The sequence below is a fragment of the Saimiri boliviensis genome, chromosome 14 (assembly GCF_048565385.1).
Source record: "Saimiri boliviensis isolate mSaiBol1 chromosome 14, mSaiBol1.pri, whole genome shotgun sequence".
Lineage (NCBI taxonomy): Eukaryota > Metazoa > Chordata > Mammalia > Primates > Cebidae > Saimiri > Saimiri boliviensis.
In genome coordinates this window covers 85,797,137-85,817,907 of record NC_133462.1, presented here as the reverse complement: position 1 = coordinate 85,817,907, position 20,771 = coordinate 85,797,137, and the positions used below count along the sequence as shown (strand labels likewise).

The window sequence follows — 20,771 nt, the reverse complement described above, 5'->3', positions numbered from 1 at the left end:
CTGTAGTTTCTCAAAACTTAGTGCTTGAAACTGATAATAGTGAATCTGTGAGAGGAGGAAACTATTTTCAACATATACTCAGGCATACTGTTTGAATTTGTTTTACCACACATTTCTTATTGTTATTAAGAATTGGTGCTTTTTTGTTTGTCTGTTTGAGATGGATTCTTGCTGTGTCTCCCAGGCTGAAGTGCAATGGTGTATTCTTGGCTAACTGCAGCCTCTACCTCCTGGGTTCAAGTGGTTCTCCTGTCTCAGCCTCCTGCATAGCTGGGATTATAGGCATGTGCCACCACGCCCAGCTAATTTTGTATTTTTAGTAGAGATGGGGTTTCACTATGTTGGCCAGGCTGGTCTCAAACTCCTGACCTCAGGTGATGTGCCTGCTTAGCCTCCTAAAGTGCTGGGATTACAGGCGTGAGCCACTGCACCCAGCCTGGATTGCCTTTCTCCAAATCTGTGTCTTCATATGTATTTAAAGAGTGGTTAACGCAGCTTCTTTTGCCTTTGGTTAGACCATCTTTCCTGTTGCCCATGTTTCCCTGACTTCACAAGTAGCTTTGCGCTTGGAAGCCCCCACTCCGGGGATTTCTGGCCTCAATTTGGATAGTGTACCTGGCTCTGGACTGGTACTCCTCCGTGTCAAGTTCTGGTCCCTTGGGTCCCCATTTCAGTCCCCACAGTGAGCCAACCATGGTGGACTGTGAAGTTCCTGGTCCAAGTCTTGGAATGTCCTAGCTCTCCATCCTGCTTGTTTGGGGAACTGTGTATGACAGTACTAGTGACTAAGATTATCCAGCAACTGACGGATGAACTGATCATCCATCAGTTCCACTTGGTGATTCCTGCTGACCAAGACTCTGGGTCTTGCACTTGGGAGTCTTTGGGTCTTGGGTTATAATTTGGCTTCTCATACAGGCTTTTGTCTGGGAAAAGAATGTGCCAACTTGTTGCATTAACTCTTAATGAGTAGCATGTTGGTATTCTGACTCATACATCAGACTTATGTAATACTGGTTAATGTGAGTCTGTCCCCAAAAGAATGATTCACTTGTATTTTCTAGACAGGTAATGTCAAAGACAGGACCACAGAATGAGGCTAAATTACCAAAGAAAATGTGTCCTCCTTTGCAGATCTCTTGTCAGCCATCTAACCAACCTTTCCTGGAGATACCCTTCCTCACTGCTCACCTTCATTTTACATCAGCTTTATGCATTTTGATGAAGGGATTCTGGCAGAGATCAATAGTGGACTTAGTCATGCTAAAAAGAGAGCCTTGTGCATTTGCTTACGTAGGCTTAGTAAATTAACAGATTTAAAAAGAATAAATGTACAGTTCACCTGTGGGATTCTGATACTGATTTTCTCAGCCTCGTCCTGTACTACCTGGTCAACCCTAGACAATTGGACAGAGTTGGCTGCAGTGTTAGAATAGGAGGTACGTGGTGAACAGCTATTAGCACACAGCTGGCAGGCTCTCAGCTACCAAATGAGCCTGCTTTTATCCACCTTTCTTTTCATAGAATCAGCCTAAACCTGATCATGAGAGCTGCAGGTGGAAAGAGTTGTTTAATTCTGTGAGACAAAAAGATACACTTCTTTCACACAATCTGAGTAGTGAGGAAGGAAGGTGCCTGGTCCTCCAAAAATGGAGAAGAGGAAGTTGTGATTGCCGGGATGTTATCTTCTGCGCCTTCCCTCCCTCACCCATCTCCTAAACAGAGTCATTCTGAGGTCGATCACAGTTTCTATTGGCTTTAGGGAACACCGAGGGTCAGCTGCTGGTGAAGATGCTAATGAGACCTTCATCTTGGCAAAAAAAAAAAAAAAAAAAAAAAAAGGTGGGCGGGGGAAGAAATTTGGAGAGAATTGGAGAGATTATTTGTTGGGAAGGAAGAGTGAAATAAGTGGCAGCAATTAAGTGAGATAATTTAGAACCTAAGCAAGTTTATTTCCCTAGGAGTGAACTTTTGATCTTAATCACCTGGAAAGCCATCTTCCCCAAAGTGCATAGGTCTTGACACCTTCCCGGCAGCCTCTGGTTCAGGGGGTCCCTCTCCGTCAGATAAACACCCTCCTATGCAGTCTCCCTGGTTATCTAGCTACAGTCATCTTTTTACCCTGGACTTTAGATCATTTTTCACTTTCCCCTCCTACATTCTTATAGAGGAGGTTCAAATTCTATCAGGATACTGCTGGTTTAATTAGATTCTCAGGCTCAAAACATCATAATCTGAAAAAAAAAAAAAAAAAAAATCCCTGTGTGACTTGAGTCTGTAACGCTGCAGCTACGGCGACACCTACTGTAAGTTATGAAAAACAGGAGGGCCAGTTGTCTACTTGCAAAACCTGAGATGTTCTCTCAGATCCACAGAAACAACAAAGACAGTGGAAACTTGGGATGAAGCGAATAAAATGTGACATGAGTGAGGAAAATATATCTCAAGAGAGAATATGGCCGTCACCCTCTGAAAAGGAAATGTTTAAGGGGCTGTCATAAAGAAAGGATTATCTTTTGAGAACTAAAAGAAATTAAATCTGTTTCCTATTGCATGCTGCTTTGTGGCTGGCAGGCTGGTTTTAAAAAGCCTCTGCTTTGAAAGCGCACTGCTGTAAGTGATCAGTTATATTTTGAAATGTTGTTGGCTTTTCTAAGAAGGCCATGCACAAGCCCTAGTAAGAAATGAAAAGCAAGCGTTTGGCTGACACTCCAGTTGAAACATCAGTCTAGGTAATGTGGCCTCCATTCTTAGGTGGGAATTGTTTTTGTTTTTGTGACGGAGTCTCACTCTGTTGCCCATGCTGGAGTACGCTGGTGTGATCTCAGCTCACTGCAACCTCTGCCACCCGGGTTCAAGCGATTCTCCTGCCTCAGCCTCCTGAGTAGCTGGGATTATAGGCGCCTGCCACGGCGCCCGGCTAACTGTTGTATTTTTAGCAGAAATGGGGTTTCACCATCTAGGTCAGGCTGGTCTTGAACTCCTGACCTCTTGATTTATCCGCCTCGGCCTCCCAAAGTGCTGGGATTACAGGCGTGAGCCACCGTGCCCGACCCCATGTGGGGTTTTTAAGGACAGTCCCTGGGATAGGAGCTTGTGCAATGCTGTGCAGATTCCCGTCTGGCTTGACTGACCGGCAGCAGCACATCATTGTGAACGAGCTAGGGATGAAAAAGCTGCTGGTGTCTTGGAACTGAGTTTTCTCTTGCAGGGAGGAAACATCTAAGACATATACTCACCTCAGTCAAATTCAATATAGTAAGTCTATTGCTATGTGTAGAGATATAAAAACCTGCAACAGAGCTGGTCATAAATACTCTCACTCGTGAAGACAGAAATCCCTCAAACTGAAGAAAACCTAGGCCCTAGTTAAGTCCATCATTCAAAATATCAACAGGCCATATTTCCTCACCAGTACGTGAGGCAAATTTCCCCGTCTTCTGTATTCATGCCCCATAAAATTGGGCAGAATCAACCAGGTGAAGGCTTAAGCAAAACTAACAAAAGTAGTGGAAATGCATACCGAGAGTGAGGTTCAGAATGCAGTCATCTAAGGCTACTGTGATTACAACCTGAATGGGGTCAACTATGACGGCTGCATAATAAAAGGAGAGACCAGGATGTTGCCGGGGTCTTGCTATGGTATAAAAGGGAGAGCCCAAGTCACGTATTGTTCTTACTACCTGACACAGGTCACTGGATGTCACTATCTGAAATCATTCCAATTTTCAATTAATTTTTAGCAATTCTCTGAGCATCCTACCTTTTAGGAATAAATGACCTAAGTAAACTTTCTGCCCTGAGACTGGGAGACAGTGAGATTTAGAAATTTTGTCAGGTGTTGGTCCTAGAACTGAATTTCCTGGAAGTCACTATAGGCAGTGTCCCTGCCGTTGGGACCTTCTGCACCTCCCTTGTCCCTTGTAGCCTTTCCTGGTCTCCCACTCCCCTCCTGCCTTCGGGGTCACAGGGTAGAGTGGCTCTGAACATGGCTGATGTTAAAGGCAGCGCCTGGGAGAAGAGATGAAGGATCCTTGACCCGTCCTCAGCCCTAGGTCTGGAATGAATGAATAGGTGTGGGAGGAGGAGATAAAGCGTTGCATGTTAGTGACTAACAGAATGTCATCACTAGTCATGGGTCAGTGTTACTGCACTGCATCCAGTTTTCTTACAGTTGCTGTAAGTTAAAAAAAAGCATTATAAATTTTTCTCTGTGGTGCAAGAAAAGCAGCAAAAGGAAGGATAGGAGATGGTTTTCAGAAGCGGGCAGGTGGGCCAAGTCGGGGTGACAGAAAGGCCATCGGGGAAGAAGCTCCAGGCAAGGTGCATGAATTATTTGTCCAGCAATTAATCAGAGAAGAGTGCCAAAGGTCCGGATTGCATCTCAGTCATGCCAACTTATGATGACAAAATGGATCTGAGGTATTAGGCACTCGATCTGTGTCCACATCACTATCTTCCACGCTAGTATGATGTGACATTAAGAAGTTATTTTTATTTCCCTGTCTAGTAGCCATCTAAAGAAACTTCTCAATTGCAATATTTGAGTAGTGATGGTGAATTCACTACTTTTGTATAGCATATTACATATTCTGTATGCAATAGGAATACTGATACACAGGGTTTCCCAAAACTTCTGGAATTTCTGGAGCATTCTTTTTTTTTTTTTTTTTTTTGGAAGCTCTTAGAAAAAAGAATGAGCTTTGCAGAAACTCTAGAAAGGTGCTTACCATGCAGGCTCCATGAGGGCGGAGACTGTACTTACTCAAGTCTGATCCTTAACAAGTGCCTGGTATAAAAATATCACTCAAATGAATAACGTAAGCATTAATGAAATGACTGTCTGTGAGTTAGTATAACATAGAGTAATGGTTACAGAGTGTAACCTCTTCCTGTGTGAGTTACAACAAGTTACTCAGACTCTTGATAGCTCAGTTTCCTCATCTGTAAAATGGGAATGATACCATGCTGAGTCTGTCCTGCAGACTCTGGCTGAGCTACGGATGAAGGGAGTACGCAGACACAGGAGCTTTTGCCTGTGAGCGCGGCTAGGGGACCACAAGGCTTAGCACGGCTGACAAGAAAGTGCAGCCCCAATAAGCCAGAGGTGCTCACATTTATTCAGGAGAGATTTGATGACAAAGGTCTCGAGCAAACACCGTTTGTGGGTAATTAACACTGGATCCCCCAAGTAGGGGACAGTTCTGCACATGGATGACCCAAGGTTTGATTCCAGAGACACAGGTAAACTTACTTAGATAAATTCCTTTGCACTCCCTTGTCATCTGACCTTTGCCATTAGCTCAAAGTAAGAGGATTAGGCCGCCTTCAGCCATAACCCTTTCCTGAAGCATTTGCAAAATCTCCCGGCCTTCCAAGAAGGTATGCATCTTTCTTATAATTTTCCCGCCACCCTGACCAATCTCCTACAATAGCAGTGCCAGCCTACAGCAACAAGTTATTAGGAGACTGATGAGTTACTATTTGTAAAGCTCTCGAGACAATACCTGGCACGATATCATTTATATCCGAGTGCTATATAAGCACTTGATAAATAATCTCCATTACCAGACTGTGCATTTGTAACGGGGATGGCATTTTCTTCCAGTGGAGGAATTAACTATGGATGAACAACCATGAACATCAGAGTCCTTTCAGCTCTGACACTCTGTGTCTTCCAGATAGGTCACTAGCACATGGAAATCACAAAGTCCTATGCGAAACACCTCAGAACAGCAGTAATGACAGGAAATACTGAAAACTATAAATGATTTTCACATGAACAGTGTGATTTGCTCTGCTGCCAACTATGTATGGACTGATGAGTTGAAAGCTTTCTCTACCCTGCATTCTCCATCAAAAGCATCCCTTTTGTTCCAAGCTTTCAAAAATTAATCTTGACCTACAAAAAGTGAATATTAATTTTTATGTCAACAAGCTATTAGGTATCCCCAATTTTAAAATAACCTGCAATTCATTTGACAGTTCTTTATTCTCAAGTTTTTTTTTTTTTTTATTAAAAAGAAAGTTGGGAAGAGAACAAAATGCCTAATATTGAAAAGCTAAAGAATGACAATCTTGTCTGAAGATCTGTAAATTAGTAAATAAAAGAATATTTGTGGGCCGGGCGCGGTGGCTCAAGCCTGTAATCCCAGCACTTTGGGAGGCCGAGGCGGGTGGATCACGAGGTCAAGAGATCGAGACCATCCTGGTCAACATGGTGAAACCCCGTCTCTACTAAAAATACAAAACATTAGCTGGGCATGGTGGCGCGTGCCTGTAATCCCAGCTACTCAGGAGGCTGAGACAGGAGAATTGCCTGAACCCAGGAGGCGGAGGTTGCGGTGAGCCGAGATCGCGCCATTGCACTCCAGCCTGGGTAACGAGAGCGAAACTCCGTCTCAAAAAAAAAAAAAAAAAATTTGTTTAAAGGAGAGGAAGGACTGGCAACTCTATATTAATGATCATTTGCGATGAAATTTTAAATACAGAAAAATATCTTGACACAGATAAGAAACTCAGGCTATAAATAAAGGGTTCAAGAACAGGTGGTGGGTCAAAATGGAACACAGGGTTTCAGCAGAGCTCCCCTCAGCCTCTCTCCTTTAATTCCCTCATGTCAGCCCCCTGTATGTCCTGCTCTTTCCTCCCTGCTAGGAAACAGTCCCTGTATGTAGTTATAATAATTTGGAGAAGAACAGAAGGCAGGTTATCTTTTTATTTATTTTTTGAGACGGAGTCTTGTTGTGTCGCCCAGGCAGTGCAGTGGCACAGTCTCAGCTCAACGCAACCTCCACTGTGTTTAAGCAATTCTCCTGCCTCAGTCTCCCGAGCAGTTGAGATTATCAGCATCCGCCACTACTCCCAGCTAATTTTTGTATTTTCAGGAGAGATGGAGTTTCATCATGTTGGTCAGGCTGGTCTCGAACTCCTGATCTCATAATCCGCTTGCCTCAACCTCCCAAAGTGCTGGGATTACAGGCCAGCAGATTATCTTTTATAACATGGTGGGGAGAAAACTGTTTTAGGTTTTTAAAAATTAAAAAAAAAGTATGATAAAAAGAAATAGTATCAATAATTCAGACAGGACTAAAGTCTATAAAATGAAAAGTATACAGTTTTCTTTCTCCTGTGATCTGTGGTCCTACCCCTGGAGGAAGCCTTGTTCACAGTGTCCGTGAATAAATCCCTCCAGAAAAATGTTATGCATATTCTAGCGTGTCAAAAATATGAATTATTGTGTGTGTGTGTGTGTGTATATATATATATATATATATATATATATATATATATATATATAATATCACACAATTAGGATCCTATCATACTGATCAGGATCTTGTTTTTTTTTTAAGCTAAACATAATTAAAATGTAATTTGTATGTCTCTCCTCAATTATGTAATTTGTATGTCTCTCCATGTCTGTATATGTGAATTTCTCTCATTTTTAAACAGATGCATACTTGTTATGGATTTATTATAATTGATTTAATCAGGACACTACTGATGATCATTTAGATTATTCCTAGCTTGTGAGGGCAGCCAATGTCCTTGAACATTTAGAGGCTTTAAGCCTCTGAATTAATTACTCTGGTAAATTACTAGCAGTGGAATTAATTGTCAAAGGATATATATATACTTAAAAACTGAATAGATATCACAAAACTTCTCTAAAATTGTTGTCAATTCAAACACCTAACCAGAGTCACAAAAGTGCTGATTTTCCCATCAGTTCACCAACTATGAGTTTTAACAAACGTGAACACTTTGCAAACCTGATAGGGAAAACGTTGTTTTTCCATTGTTTTAATTTGCATTTCTTTCTTTTCTTTCTTTTTTTTTTTTGAGATGGAGTCTTGCTCTGTCACCCAGGCTGGAGTGCAGTGGTGCGATCTCAGCTCACTGCAGCCTCCACCTCCCAGGTTCAAACAGTTCTCTGATTCAGCCTCCCAAGCAGCTAAAATTACCGGCAGCATGCTTGGCTAATTTTTTTGTATTTTTGTAGAGACGGGGGTTTCACCATCTTGGCCAGGCTGGTCTTGAACTCCTGACCTCGTGATCCACCTGCCTCAGCCTCCCAAAGTGCTGGGATTACAGGCGTGAGCCATGACACTCGCCTGTAATTTGCATTTCTTTCACTTTAACAGAGGCTACACATCTTTTCAAATTTACAAGCCCACTGAATTGATTTTCCTGTGAATTGTCTGGTCATGTGATTTACTTGTTTTCCTGTTGGCTTGTTTCTTCATATTGACATGATAAGGGCTTGGTAGATTAAGGAGACTGGCCCTGTCTTACGGTGTTAAATGCATTTTTTCCCAGTTTATCATTTGTCTTTAGGAATTTGTTTATAGTTACTCTTTTTTCAAATCATGTTGATGCATTCATGGTTCCTGGGTTTTATGTCAGTCAGACACTTCTCCACGTAAAAATGAGTATTACTATTATTTAAGGCATCAAATTCTGTCTTGTTATTGTTCCTTCTTATTCATTTAAATATGCTCAATTCAGAATTTATTTTTAATTAAAAAGCAAGATTGGTATTCATTTTTATCTTCCCCCAAGCTGCTTGTCCATGGTACCAATGCCATTTATTAAATTATTTTTAATTTCATTACTTCAAAAGGCAACTGTATCACCTTTTAATTTCCATGAGTATTTGCATGTGTTTCTGAACTATTCTGTGCCACTGATTTGTCATTCTTTAGTATAAAACTATCTTAATTATTAGTCTTTGTAATACTGGTCAATCTCATCGCTCTTTCGGGCTATTTTTTTCTAGAGTAATTTATGTATCATTATGTCAGCTTCTATACCTACATCCCCAACACAAATTAGGTAGGTATTTTAGTAAGCAGCTTATTAAATGATAAGCTCTTTCCAGCTAGTGATACATATTTTGTCTCGTGTTACCCTTCCTGATCTGAGATCTCATGTATGATAACTTCTCATTTGTCAATGTTAGAGTTACAGCAATATGAAAGCTTTAACAGCTGCTGATTTTTGAAAACCAAGACCAAAAAATACATTTAAGCCAAGATACTCAATATAAAATAAAAAACTAGTAGTTCTATGAAGAACTACTAAATTACTAAATTTTTGAAATTTAGTAATTTCAGTTAAAGTCATTCAGGTGAACAAAAAACTAAGGCTTCCAAATGTTCTCTGGGAAATAATTTTACCTGCTGTCTTGGGATATGTGAACAGACTAAAGTGATGACATTACTCCTTCGAGTTCTAACTACATTCCTCAACAATTCTACTAATAATTAGGCTGTGCAGCATGTATGGAAAAGTGACAGAAAAGGTCCTTGATGTTCTGCTAAAAATGAAAACTGCTGACTCTTTAAAGAGCTATGCAACTTTCTATTGTTTAGACTATTTTCTTTTTTGCGCTGTTAGAGAATAAATACACAATTACTTAAACTGCAGAAGCAGGGGACTTTTTCATTCATATGAGATCAAAGATTATGAACTTACTGTTAGCATATCATCACATTTCATATCCGGCGTGTCACCATCCTCACTTTTATTGTAGAACTTTCGGAAGAAATTGAACGCCACCACAGTGTATAGGTACACAACAACAGCTAATAAGCCAACAGTCAACACGAGCTGGAAAGCAACGTGACATGGAACAGTTATTAGAAATGGAGGACATACGATTGACATATATGACATCTACGTGGGTGGCGAGTGCGCTAGTGAGAACACAGCTGTGTTTACTAGAAGCTAATGAGATCCATAACTGATTTCTCACCTTTATTAGCCCCTGATGCAGACATTCATTTTCATATTCTCTTTATCAAGTTATCAGACTATTTTATGCAAAATTTGACTACTTAATCAGCTACTGCAGAGTATAGATACTAAGCACTTTCTTCGTTTTATAAGGGCTATTTTCTTTCTTTCTTTTTTTTTGAGATGGAGTCTTGCTCTGTCACCCAGGTGGGAGTGCAGTGGCGCAATTCTGACTCAATGCAACCGCCGCCTCCTGGGTTCACGCAATTCTGTGAGGATTATTTTCTGTAAATAATTTACTTTCTTAATAAAACACATTTTTTGCTATGACTGTAAATTATTTTTTTATTTTCAATCATATCCTAAAACTGAATAGAAATTTGTATTGCTCCTGAAATCTGGGGACACACAACCAGTAATAATGTATACTATAAATATTTTTTAAAAATTGAGAAATCTTGCTTTGTAAACAATGACCAAAGTGAAAAACATGACAGCTAATGACCAACACTATTTTGAATGCTATTTTTCTCAATCTGTAATTAAAGTCTCCGTTTGAAAGGTCTTTCAGCTCTAGGTAATCTGTTTTTAATTCCAAATTATTATTTAATTTTTTAATAGATATATGTATATGATAGAATTGTATTTTTGGTAGAATGTATATGCTAAAAATGTGGCTTTTCACCAAGTTGGTGAAAATGTATTTCTGGTTGCATCACAGAAATTCTACCATGCTAACATACATTGTCTTTATGTGTACTTTCTCTGATTACAGGACATCCATATGGTCTTAACTATAAGCCTATGCTGATTAAGTCTTTACAAAATCACTTTATCTGGAGAAAATATGTTTTCTTAACAGAGGGTTTTAATTCATTTCTATAAATGAAGTACAAGGCCACTGTAACTTTCTGTGTATTTTACCTGTTTTAGGACTATAAGGCTCTACATATTTCTGCAAATGAAAATTTGAGGCCAGGCAGGGTGGCTCATGCCTGTAATCCCAGCACTTTGGGAGGCCGAGGCAGGCAAATCACCTGAGGTCAGGAGTTTGAGACCATCCTGGCCAACACTGTGAAACACTGTGCCTACTAAAAACAGAAAACTTAGCTGGGTGTGGTGGCAGGCGCCTATAATCCTAGCTATGTGGGAGGCTGAGGCAGGAGAATCACTTGAACCCAGGAGGTGGAGGTTGCTGTGAGCCGAGATTGCACCACTGCACTCCAGCCTGGATGACAGAGCAAGACTCCATCTTTTGTTTTGTTTTGTTTTGTTTTGTTTTGTTTTTTGTTTTTTTTGTTGTTGTTGTTTTTGTTTTTTTTTTTTTTGAGACAGAGTTTCGCTCTTGTTACCCAGGCTGGAGTGCAATGGCGCGATCTCGGCTCACCGCAACCTCCGCCTCCTGGGTTCAGGCAATTCTCCTGCCTCAGCCTCCTGAGTAGCTGGGATTACAGGCACGTGCCACCATGCCCAGCTAATTTTTTGTATTTTTAGTAGAGACGGGGTTTCACCATGTTGACCAGGATGGTCTCGATCTCTTGACCTCGTGATCCACCCACCTCGGCCTCCCAAAGTGCTGGGATTACAGGCTTGAGCCACCGCGCCCGGCCAAGACTCCATCTTAAAACGAAAACAAAAACAACAAAAAAAGAAAATTTGACACGTCAAAAAGAAATAAACCCCACAAATTCAGAAACTGAAAGCAGCGCCAGATCTTTTATGCAGAAACACACATAGATTTGGCATCGCTAGTTCTTGGCATATACTGGGAGCTCAAACACAACTTATTAACTGACTGATGAAATAAATAGACTTTTTGTCACTGGCCCCAGGACTTGCCGTGCCACATCAGTCATACACAGAATCTAAAGTGACATGTGTAAGAATCATGAGCCGAAATTTAGAAAACTAATGATAGAAATAATGTGGACTTAACTGTGGACCCAGTTCAAGGCTTTTAGAGAGGCAATTACTTTAAAATGTAAGGATTCTGTTAATCCAAAAAACGACCATGGAATGTGTTACCACCCAGTGGACACTTGAAAAATAGCAAATGAATTAATAAATGCATCCTTCCCTGATATGTGTCATGATAATGGAAAGTTTTAACATTACAAATGGGTTCCATTAGAACGTAAGTGCATTTTCTGGACCTAGACCAGTTTTCTTCCAAGTCTGCATGACCTTCTCAAATATGAAATATTATCCTTTTTGCTCAAGTTAAAAGTAAAGAGTACATGAATATCCAGTTTAAAAATATTACATTACAATGCAGCATCTCATAACTTACAATGAACACAATGAGTGCATCAGGATCCTGTAACATATTTTGGTTCCCCATAATAGCAAATGGAGCAAACACTCTACTAGGAACGAAATAACAACTAAGTTTCTAAATGTTTAATATGTGCCCGGGGTTGTGTTAAGGCATTTACATTTGTTTTTATTTCATTTTCACAAAAATCTGATAAGGTATGTACTTTTATGATTTTCTATTAATTTATCCAAAGTCAAGCCAAGACTTGAGGCTAGCTCTAGGAGACCCTCCCTTCAAAAAAATCTTTGAAACTGGACATTGTCATTTGAGGGATGAGTTTATGTTTGTTTGATGTGTTGCTTTTTTATTTTCTGCAAGGGGGAAAAAAGATAAGCTCTTACCTGTTTGCCATTGTGAGTTACTGAGGACAAGATGGTTCTTAATGTCTTGAATCCCATAGCAATGTCGAGAAGGTGAGCAGCAAAAAAAAAGTTGTTATAGTGTCCAAGAACAGACATTGTCATGTACCAGGCTAGGTAGAGGAAGGACTATTAAGACAAAAGAGGGCGAAAACATGTTAGAAAACAGAAGACGTGACTGTTGTTCTATGTGAAGCAAAATGAGCCAGGAACAGAAAGTTAAACTCTGCATGTTCTTACTCACACGTGGAAGCTTAAACAGTTAAGCTCATGGAAGTAAAAACTAGGAGAGAGGACACTAGAGACTGGGGAGAACAGGGCGGGAGGAATAGGGATACAAAGTGACAGGTAGATAAGAAAAATAAGTCCCAGGGTTCTGTACCACTGTAGGATGACTGCAAGTCACAATAATATATAGCTGCAAATAGCTAGAAGGAAGATATTAAATGTTCCCAACATAAAGAAATAATAAATGTTAAAGAAAATGCACATGCTAATTATCCTGATGTGATTACTATACGTTCTCTCTCTCTCTCTCTCTCTCTCTCTGTGTCTTTCTGTGTGTGTGTGTGTGTGTGTGTGTGTGTGTATTTTTTTTTAATTTTTTTTTTGAGACAGGGTCTTGCTCTATCGCCCAGGCTGGAGTGCAGTGGCACAATCTTGGCTCACTGCAACCTCTGCCTCCCAGGTTCAAACAATTCTCTGACTCAGCCTCCCATGTAGCTGGGACTACAGGCACACGCCACCACGCCCTGGTCATTTTTTTTTTTGTTTGTATTTTTAGTAGAAACGGGGTTTCACCATCTTGGCTAGGCTAGTCTTGAACTCCTGACCTCATGTTCCACCCTCGTCAGTCCCCCAAAGTACTGGGATTATAGGCGTAAGCCACCGCACCCGGCCTAATTTTTTTTTTTAACAGATGAGGGGCTATCTATGTTGCTCAGGTTGGTCTTGAACTCCTAGCCTCTCCTCCACATGTGCCAGGACAACTGGCCTGAGCCACTGCAGCCCCCACTTTATATTTATCAAAACTTCACTAGGTACCCCATGAATATGTACAATTATTTGTCAATTAGAAAAAATTAGCAACTCTGATTTCACTCTATTATAATTACTCCAATTACTTCATCTTCGTACACTATCCATTTTTATAATTCTAATTAGCTGTCTCAGTTTGTTCTTTATTTTATTTTCACTTAGTTTGTTCTGAGATGGTCAGTGTCATTCTCCTTGAAAACACTGTTTTAAAGTGTTTTAGAAGCTGTAATTGTTCTTATTTCTCCTCTGATAGAGAAACATTTATTGACTTCCGTTTTAGAAACTGTAATTGTTCTTATTTCTCCTCTGATAGAGAAACATTTATTGACTTCTTACTTGGCAGCAGGCTTTCTCAACCCAGCTCTACTGATATTTTGGATCAGATAATCCTTTATTATGGATGCTGTTCTGTGCATGGTAGGAATGGCAAGCAGCATCAACTAGATGCCCATAGCAGCGACCCCACCTCTCCCCCGAGTCATGACGACCAAAAATGTCTCCAGATATTCATTGCCAAATGTCACTTAGGAGACAAAACTGTTCCCCAGTACAGAAGAACCCTTGCTCTACAGCAGGCGTCCCCAAACTTATTACACGGGGGGCCAGTTCTCTGTCCCTCAGACCGTTGGAGGGCTGCCACATACTGTGCTCCTCTCACTGACCACCAATGAAAGAGGTGCCCCTTCCTGAAGTGCGGCGGGGGACGGGATGAATGGCCTCAGGGGGCCGCATGCGGCCCGCGGGCCGTAGTTTGGGGACGCCTGCTCTACAGCCAACCAAAGAACCAATCATTTTCCCTCCCTCCTTTTCTTTCTTTCTTTTCTTTGCATTTGATTTATTCACTCACTAAATCAGCGTTTGCGGAGACCTACTCGTTATGAGATTACATGAAGTGTTTTATTAACCAAGCATCTCACTTTACATAAGTCACATTAAGTCGAGGAGAAACCCAATTATGTGGTGCCACTGAAAGCTATAGTACAATTGGGACTGTTGTAGAAGTCTCCTGGATTATAATTAATGTGATTATTCACATAGGCTGGAAAATGAATATACTTTTTGGGGAGGACCGTGACTAAGGCGGAACAAAAACACGGTGGCTGCTGTTCCTTATGGGACTACAGTCTCTGCGGCATAAGGCCCATTTTGCTAGTGGGGTCAGAAACTGCCCAGTTGGGGAAGGGGTGGACACCCTCATTTTGACTGGAATATGTCTTAATCTTTCACAGAGAACAGAAAGAGGAGGCTGAGCTAGTAAAGAGATTTCAAGGACCACATGGAACAGAATGAAGCTAGAGATCACGTGGCAGAAAAGCAAATAGCATTTTTTTAAAAGCACACTGAGATAAGAGCATGCAGTTTGCTTGGGAAGGAAAATTGGGCTTGAGTGGTGGGTTCCTGTTTTGCAAGATGAAGCTGGGGAAGTATGGCAGTGCGGGAGAGGCTTGAGGGCATGTAAACGACATCTGTGTGCCCCAAAGAAACTTGAGTGCCACTGCAGTATCACAAGAGGGATCATGGTGTGTGAAGATGACATTTCAGGAAAATTTCTGGAGCACCTACGAAGTGCTGGTCAATGTTCAGTATATTTGCACACATGGTCTCTTTTTTTGTTTTAGTAAGGTCTCTGATGAATAGGCATGTTTAGCCCCAATTTACATATGAGGAAGTGAGCTTGCTCTGATTAAGCTATTGCCTAAAAACACTGTAAGTGACATAGCCATTAAATTAGAAGACTACAGGACAAGCCACAGGGTGAGGTTACCAGAGCCAAAAAAAAAAAAAAGCAAAACTGGTAAGGACGGAAGGGAGAATTACAGAGGACACACATACAGGACCAAGATACAGCAAATAATCAGATGCATGCATTGGAGGGAGAAGGAAGAGGAGTCCACATGAATAATTTAAGCTTGGGTAGTAAGAACAAAAATACTAACAGAGAAAATTGTAGACTGAAGACTAGATTTAGTGGGGAGGAGCAGAGGAGAAGGAAGATGACATTTTGTCTTGGGACATTCAGATGGAGGTGTCTAATGAGCCATTAAGAAATGCAAAGACTGAGGAAAAGGAAAATTCATGGGCAGAAGATGAGGAAGGACAAGCCGGGACAAAAGTGTGTGTGTGGATTCTACACATATGCTACACGGTTAAATTTGAATCCGAGACAAAGAATAAATGATTTTTAGTTTAGTTTTAATGGCCAATGAAGTAATTTGGAACATACTGATGCTAAATACTATCTTCTGGTTATCTAAAATTTAAATTTAGGAATTCTGAATTTCATCTGAATTTCACCAGATGAAACGATAAGTTCAACAAGTATGTTGAACATGTCTGTGTTTCAGAGAGACGCAGTAATATTGAAGAACGGATACATGTAGAGAGATGATTGGCCCACAGAAGCCAAAAAATTGCAGGTGGATAAAAGCCCACTAAGGTAGCAGAAAGCTCTCTGAAGATAGACTCTGTCCTGGATCTATCCATGCCCAAATTATCTAGAGGACAAAAAAACGACACGGCAGGATGCATATTATGGATGAGCTGCATCCGGGCTGAAGTGGCATGGAAAATTGAGCTTAGCAGACAGAACTTAAGATGGACTGACCACTTGAATGGAAAACGCCCCCTGGAGCCAAAGTTGAGGCTGTCCTCTTGTTCTTCAGGGGAGTTGCTTCCATTTGGATGAGAAATTAGTTGTACGATAGTGTATTAATCGTTTATGGTTCTAAAAGATTCTTGTACAACATGATTTTGAACTCTTAGGGAATACTCCTAAGATACCCAGAGTTCTGGGCACATGGCTGGATGAGGGAAGGGGTAAGGATACCGGCAGGAGAATGTCGGGGCTGCCATAGGCTTCTAAATAGGAGAATGGAACGAATGTTAACTATAAAAGTCAGTGCTAAAATTAAAGAGGGAAATCTTGAGACACCTTGTGGCTTTTAGTAATAGGTAAGTTTTTCCATTTTATTTGGATACATATTAGGGGCCCATATTTAGTTTTCGAAGAATTAATATTAAAAGAATTAATAAAAAAAAAGAAAAAAAAAGAACTCCATAATTTAATGTACTTAATTTGCGGGAAACCTAAATTTAGCACAATTAATGTTCCTTTAAAATTATTTAGGAGTTTCTTTTTAATATCTGTAAGACCGAAGTATGCCCTTGCCCAATTAAAACTTGAATGAACATACTCACAAATCTGCATCTCAGTTTTTCTCTGGTGTAAATATATTTTCATTTTAATCTTTCAGCTATTGAAAGAAATGGAATGAGAGATGGGCTGGTTAAACATATCTTCTATTCTCTCTCCAGATCTGGTCTGTATAAAGTGAACTGGTATTTGAAAAATTTTGTCAATAACCATCCTTCCATCTGCAGAACTCCGGCAGACTTATCTAATCACAGTGCATTTTCTTTTGTGATAATGAAGTAGGCTTACGTTGTCAGTGAAAACAACTCCTAGCTTCCACATCTGATACTTCACATCAATAGAGTTCAGTCTGTAATAACAACAAAAAAAAGTGTAGTTATGCACATTAACCAAAGACTCATAGGCTTGCGAGAGCCTGATGGCATTCACACTCAGTGGGACAAGACTTGGCAACCTCAGGAAACTAGTTCTATCCCAGATGCCAAGGGAGGAGCTGAGAGCCAACTCTGACACTAAATCCTTGAGTTTCATGATGTGCTCTTAGAGGATCTTGGAAAACAAAACACCATCACCTTTGTCTTACGTTATTTTAGTCCTTTCTTTTTCATACGTTCAGCATTAGCTAAGCTCATTTTATATGCAACATTTTCTCTTTTTTTGAGATGGAGTTGCACTCTGTCACCCAGGCTAGAATGCAATGGTGCCAGCTTGGCTCACTGCAACCCCTGCCTCCTGAGTTCAAGTGATTCTCGTGCCTCAGCCTCCCGTGTAGCTGGATTACAGGCATGCACACCCCTCCTGGCTAATTTTTTATGTTTTTGTAGACATGGGGTTTCACCATGTCGGTCAGGCTGGTCTTGAACTCCTGACCTCAGCTGTCCACTTTGGCCTCCCGAAGTCCTGGGATTATAGGTGTGAACCACTGCGCCAAGCTGTATATGATGTTTATTCCTTGAAACTATACTAAATTGGCCAACATGTGTACAGATCAAACATTTCTTCACTTTCATATACACTTGTAATTGCATTCCAACAGAATAACTTTTTTTGATTCAACTAATAAAAAGCTAGCGTAACTATACACATTTATTTTACAACTACCTTATTTTATAAATGAAAGGGCTTTTAAATTTTGTTTATACTTGCTTTCATTTCCAGAAAATTCACATTCTCTGTTTCCTTTTCCTTCCAGGCAGGAATTTAGCCCTTCCTCCGTTCTCATAGCGTTTTGTAGACAACTCTTCTTATTACTATTTTACTATTTCTCACTTTGTTTTACAGCTGTAGGTGCTAGTATATGTATATACATGGATATACGCCTCTCTTACTAGCCTGTGAACTCCCCAGCATCATGTGCAATATCTCACACACTGAAGGTCTAAATACATAAATGTTGAATGAATAAATCCTAAAGTAAATATCTGTGATCTTTGCAGATTACACATACATTAAAATATACATCTTAATTTTCATTTTTTCAGAACTTGTCACTGAATTATGGGTTAGAAATTATAACGTCAGCCTTTCAATATTCCAACTCTAAGTAATTGATATAACATAATACAATGTAACATAATGACAATATTGTTTTTTCTTTTTTTAAATTTTGTTTATTGTGCTTTAGGGTCCGGGGTACATGTGCTACACATGTAGGATGGTTGCATAGGTACATACATGGCAATGTGGTTTGCTGCCTCCATCCCTCTGTCACCTATATCTGGCATTTCTCCCCATGTTATCCCTCCCTAACCTCCCTACCCTTCACTGTCCCTCCCTTAGTCCCCCTCAACACACCCCAGTGTGTGATGCTCCCCTCCCTGTGTCCATGTATTCTCACTGTTCAACACCTGCCTGTGAGTGAGAACATGTGTTTTTCTGTTCTTGTGTGAGTTTGCTGAGAATGATGGTTTCCAGAGTCATCCATGTCCCGACAAAGGACACGAACTCATCATTTTTTATGGTTGCATAGTACTCCATGGTGTGTATGTGCCACATTTTCCTTGTCCAGTCTGTCATCGATGGACATTTGGGTTGGTTCCAGGTTTTGCTGTTGTAAACAGTGCTGCAGTGAACATACATGTGCATGTGTCTTTATAACAGAACGATTTATAATCCTTTGGATATATACCCAGTAATGGGATTGCTGGGTCAAATGGAATTTCTATTTCTAGGTCCTTGAGGAATCGCCACCCTGTCTTCCACAATGGTTGAACTAATTTACACTCCCACCAACAGTGTAAAAGTGTTTCTATTTCTCCACATCCTCTCCGGCATCTGTTGTCTCCAGATTTTTAATGATCGCCATTCTAACTGGTGTGAGATGGTATCTCAGTGTGGTTTTGATTTGCATTTCTGTAATGACCAGTGATGATGAGCATTTTTTCATATATTTGTTGGCCGCATATTTGTCTTCTTTTGAAAAATGTCTGTTTATATCCTTCGCCCACTTTTGAATAGGTTTATTTGTTTGTTTTTTCTTGTAAATCTGTTTTAGTTATTTGTAGACTCTGGATATTAGCCCTTTGTTAGATGGGTAGATTACAAAATTTTTTCCCATTCTGTTGATTGCCAGTTAACTCTAATGATTGTTTCTTTTGCTGTACAGAAACTCTGGAGTTTAATTAGATCCCATTTGTCTATTCTGGCTTTTGTTGCCATTGCTTTTGATGTTTTAGTCATGAAGTCCATGCCTATGCCTATGTCCTGGATGGTTTTGCCTAGGTTTTTCTTTTAGGGTTTTTATGGTTTTAGGCCTTATGTTTAAGTCTTTAATCCATCTGGAGTTAATTTTAGTGTAAGGTATCAGAAGGGGGTCCAGTTTCTGCTTTCTGCACATGGCTAGCCAGCTTTCCCAACACTATTTATTAAACAGGGAATCCTTTCCCCATTGCTTTTGTCAGGTTTGTCAAAGATCAGATGGTTGTAGATGTGTGGTGTTGCCTCTGAGGCCTCTGTTCTGGTCCATTGGCCTATATCTCTGTTTTGGTACCAGTACCATGCTGTTTTGATTACTATAGCCTTGTAGTATAGTTTGAAGTCAGGTAGTGTGATGCCTCCAGCTTTGTTCTTTTTGCTTAGAATTGTCTTGGCTATGCAGGCTCTCTTTTGGTTCCTTATGAACTTTGAAGTGTTTTTTTCCAGTACTGTGAAGAGGCTCATAGGTAGGTTGAAAGGGATAGCATTGAATCTATAAATTACTTTGGGCAGTGTGACCATTTTCATGATATTGATTCTTCCTAACCATGAACATGGAATTTTTCTCCATCTGTTTGTATCCTCTCTTATTTCCTTGAGCAGTGGTTTGTAGTTCTCCTTGAAGAGGTCCTTTACATCCTTGGTTAGTTGTATTCCTAGGCATTTTATTCTCTTTGTAGCAATTGTGAATGGCAGTTTGTTCTTGACTTGTCTCTCTTTAAGTCTGTTATTGGTGTATAGGAATGCCTGTAATTTTTGCACACTGATTTTGTATCCTGAGACTGCTGAAGTTGCTTATCAGTTTAAGGAGATTTTGGGATGAGAGGATGGAGTCTTCTAAATATTCAATCATGTCGTCTGCAAATAGAGACAATTTGACTTCCTCCTTTCCTAATTGAATACCCTCTATTTCTTTTTCTTGCCTGATTGCTCTGGCTAGAACTTCCAATATTATGTTGAATAGGAGTGGTGAGAGAGAGCATCCTTGTCTAGTGCCACATTTCAGAGGGAATGCTTCCAGTTTTTGCCCATTCAGTATGATATTGGATATGGGTTTGTCATAAATAGCTTTTATTATTTTGAGATACATTCCATAGATACCTAGTTTATTGAGGGTTTTTAGCATAAAGGGCTGTTGAATTTTGTCAAAGGCCTTCTCTGCATCTACTGAGATAATCATGTGGTTTCTGTCTTTGGTTCTGTTTATGTAGTAGATTACATTTATAGACTTGCGTATGTTCAACCAGCCTTGCATTCCCAGGATGAAGCCTACTTGATCATGATGGATAAGCTCTTTGATGTGCTGTTAGATTCGGTTTGCCAGTATTTTATTTAAGATTTTTGCATCTATGTTCATCATGGATATTGGCCTGAAGTTTTCTTTATTTGTTGATTCTCTGCCAAGTTTTGGTATCAGGATGATGTTGGTTTCATAAAATGATTTGGGAAGGATTCCCTCTTTTTGAAT

General features: G+C 40.1%; 1 protein-coding gene across 15 annotated transcripts in view; it reads right to left on the bottom strand.

Annotated features, from left to right (window-relative positions):
• RYR2 (ryanodine receptor 2) overlaps positions 1–20,771 on the bottom strand; it is a 753,432-nt gene that overhangs the window by 12,136 nt on the left and 720,525 nt on the right. For all 15 annotated transcript variants that reach the window (XM_074385363.1, XM_074385370.1, XM_074385367.1 and 12 more), the window contains 3 exons: positions 16,898–16,958; positions 12,400–12,546; positions 9,481–9,615 (listed from right to left, as the gene is read on the bottom strand). In XM_074385363.1, coding sequence (XP_074241464.1) covers positions 9,481–9,615; positions 12,400–12,546; positions 16,898–16,958 — 343 coding nt within the window. The remainder of the gene's footprint in view (positions 1–9,480; positions 9,616–12,399; positions 12,547–16,897; positions 16,959–20,771) is intronic.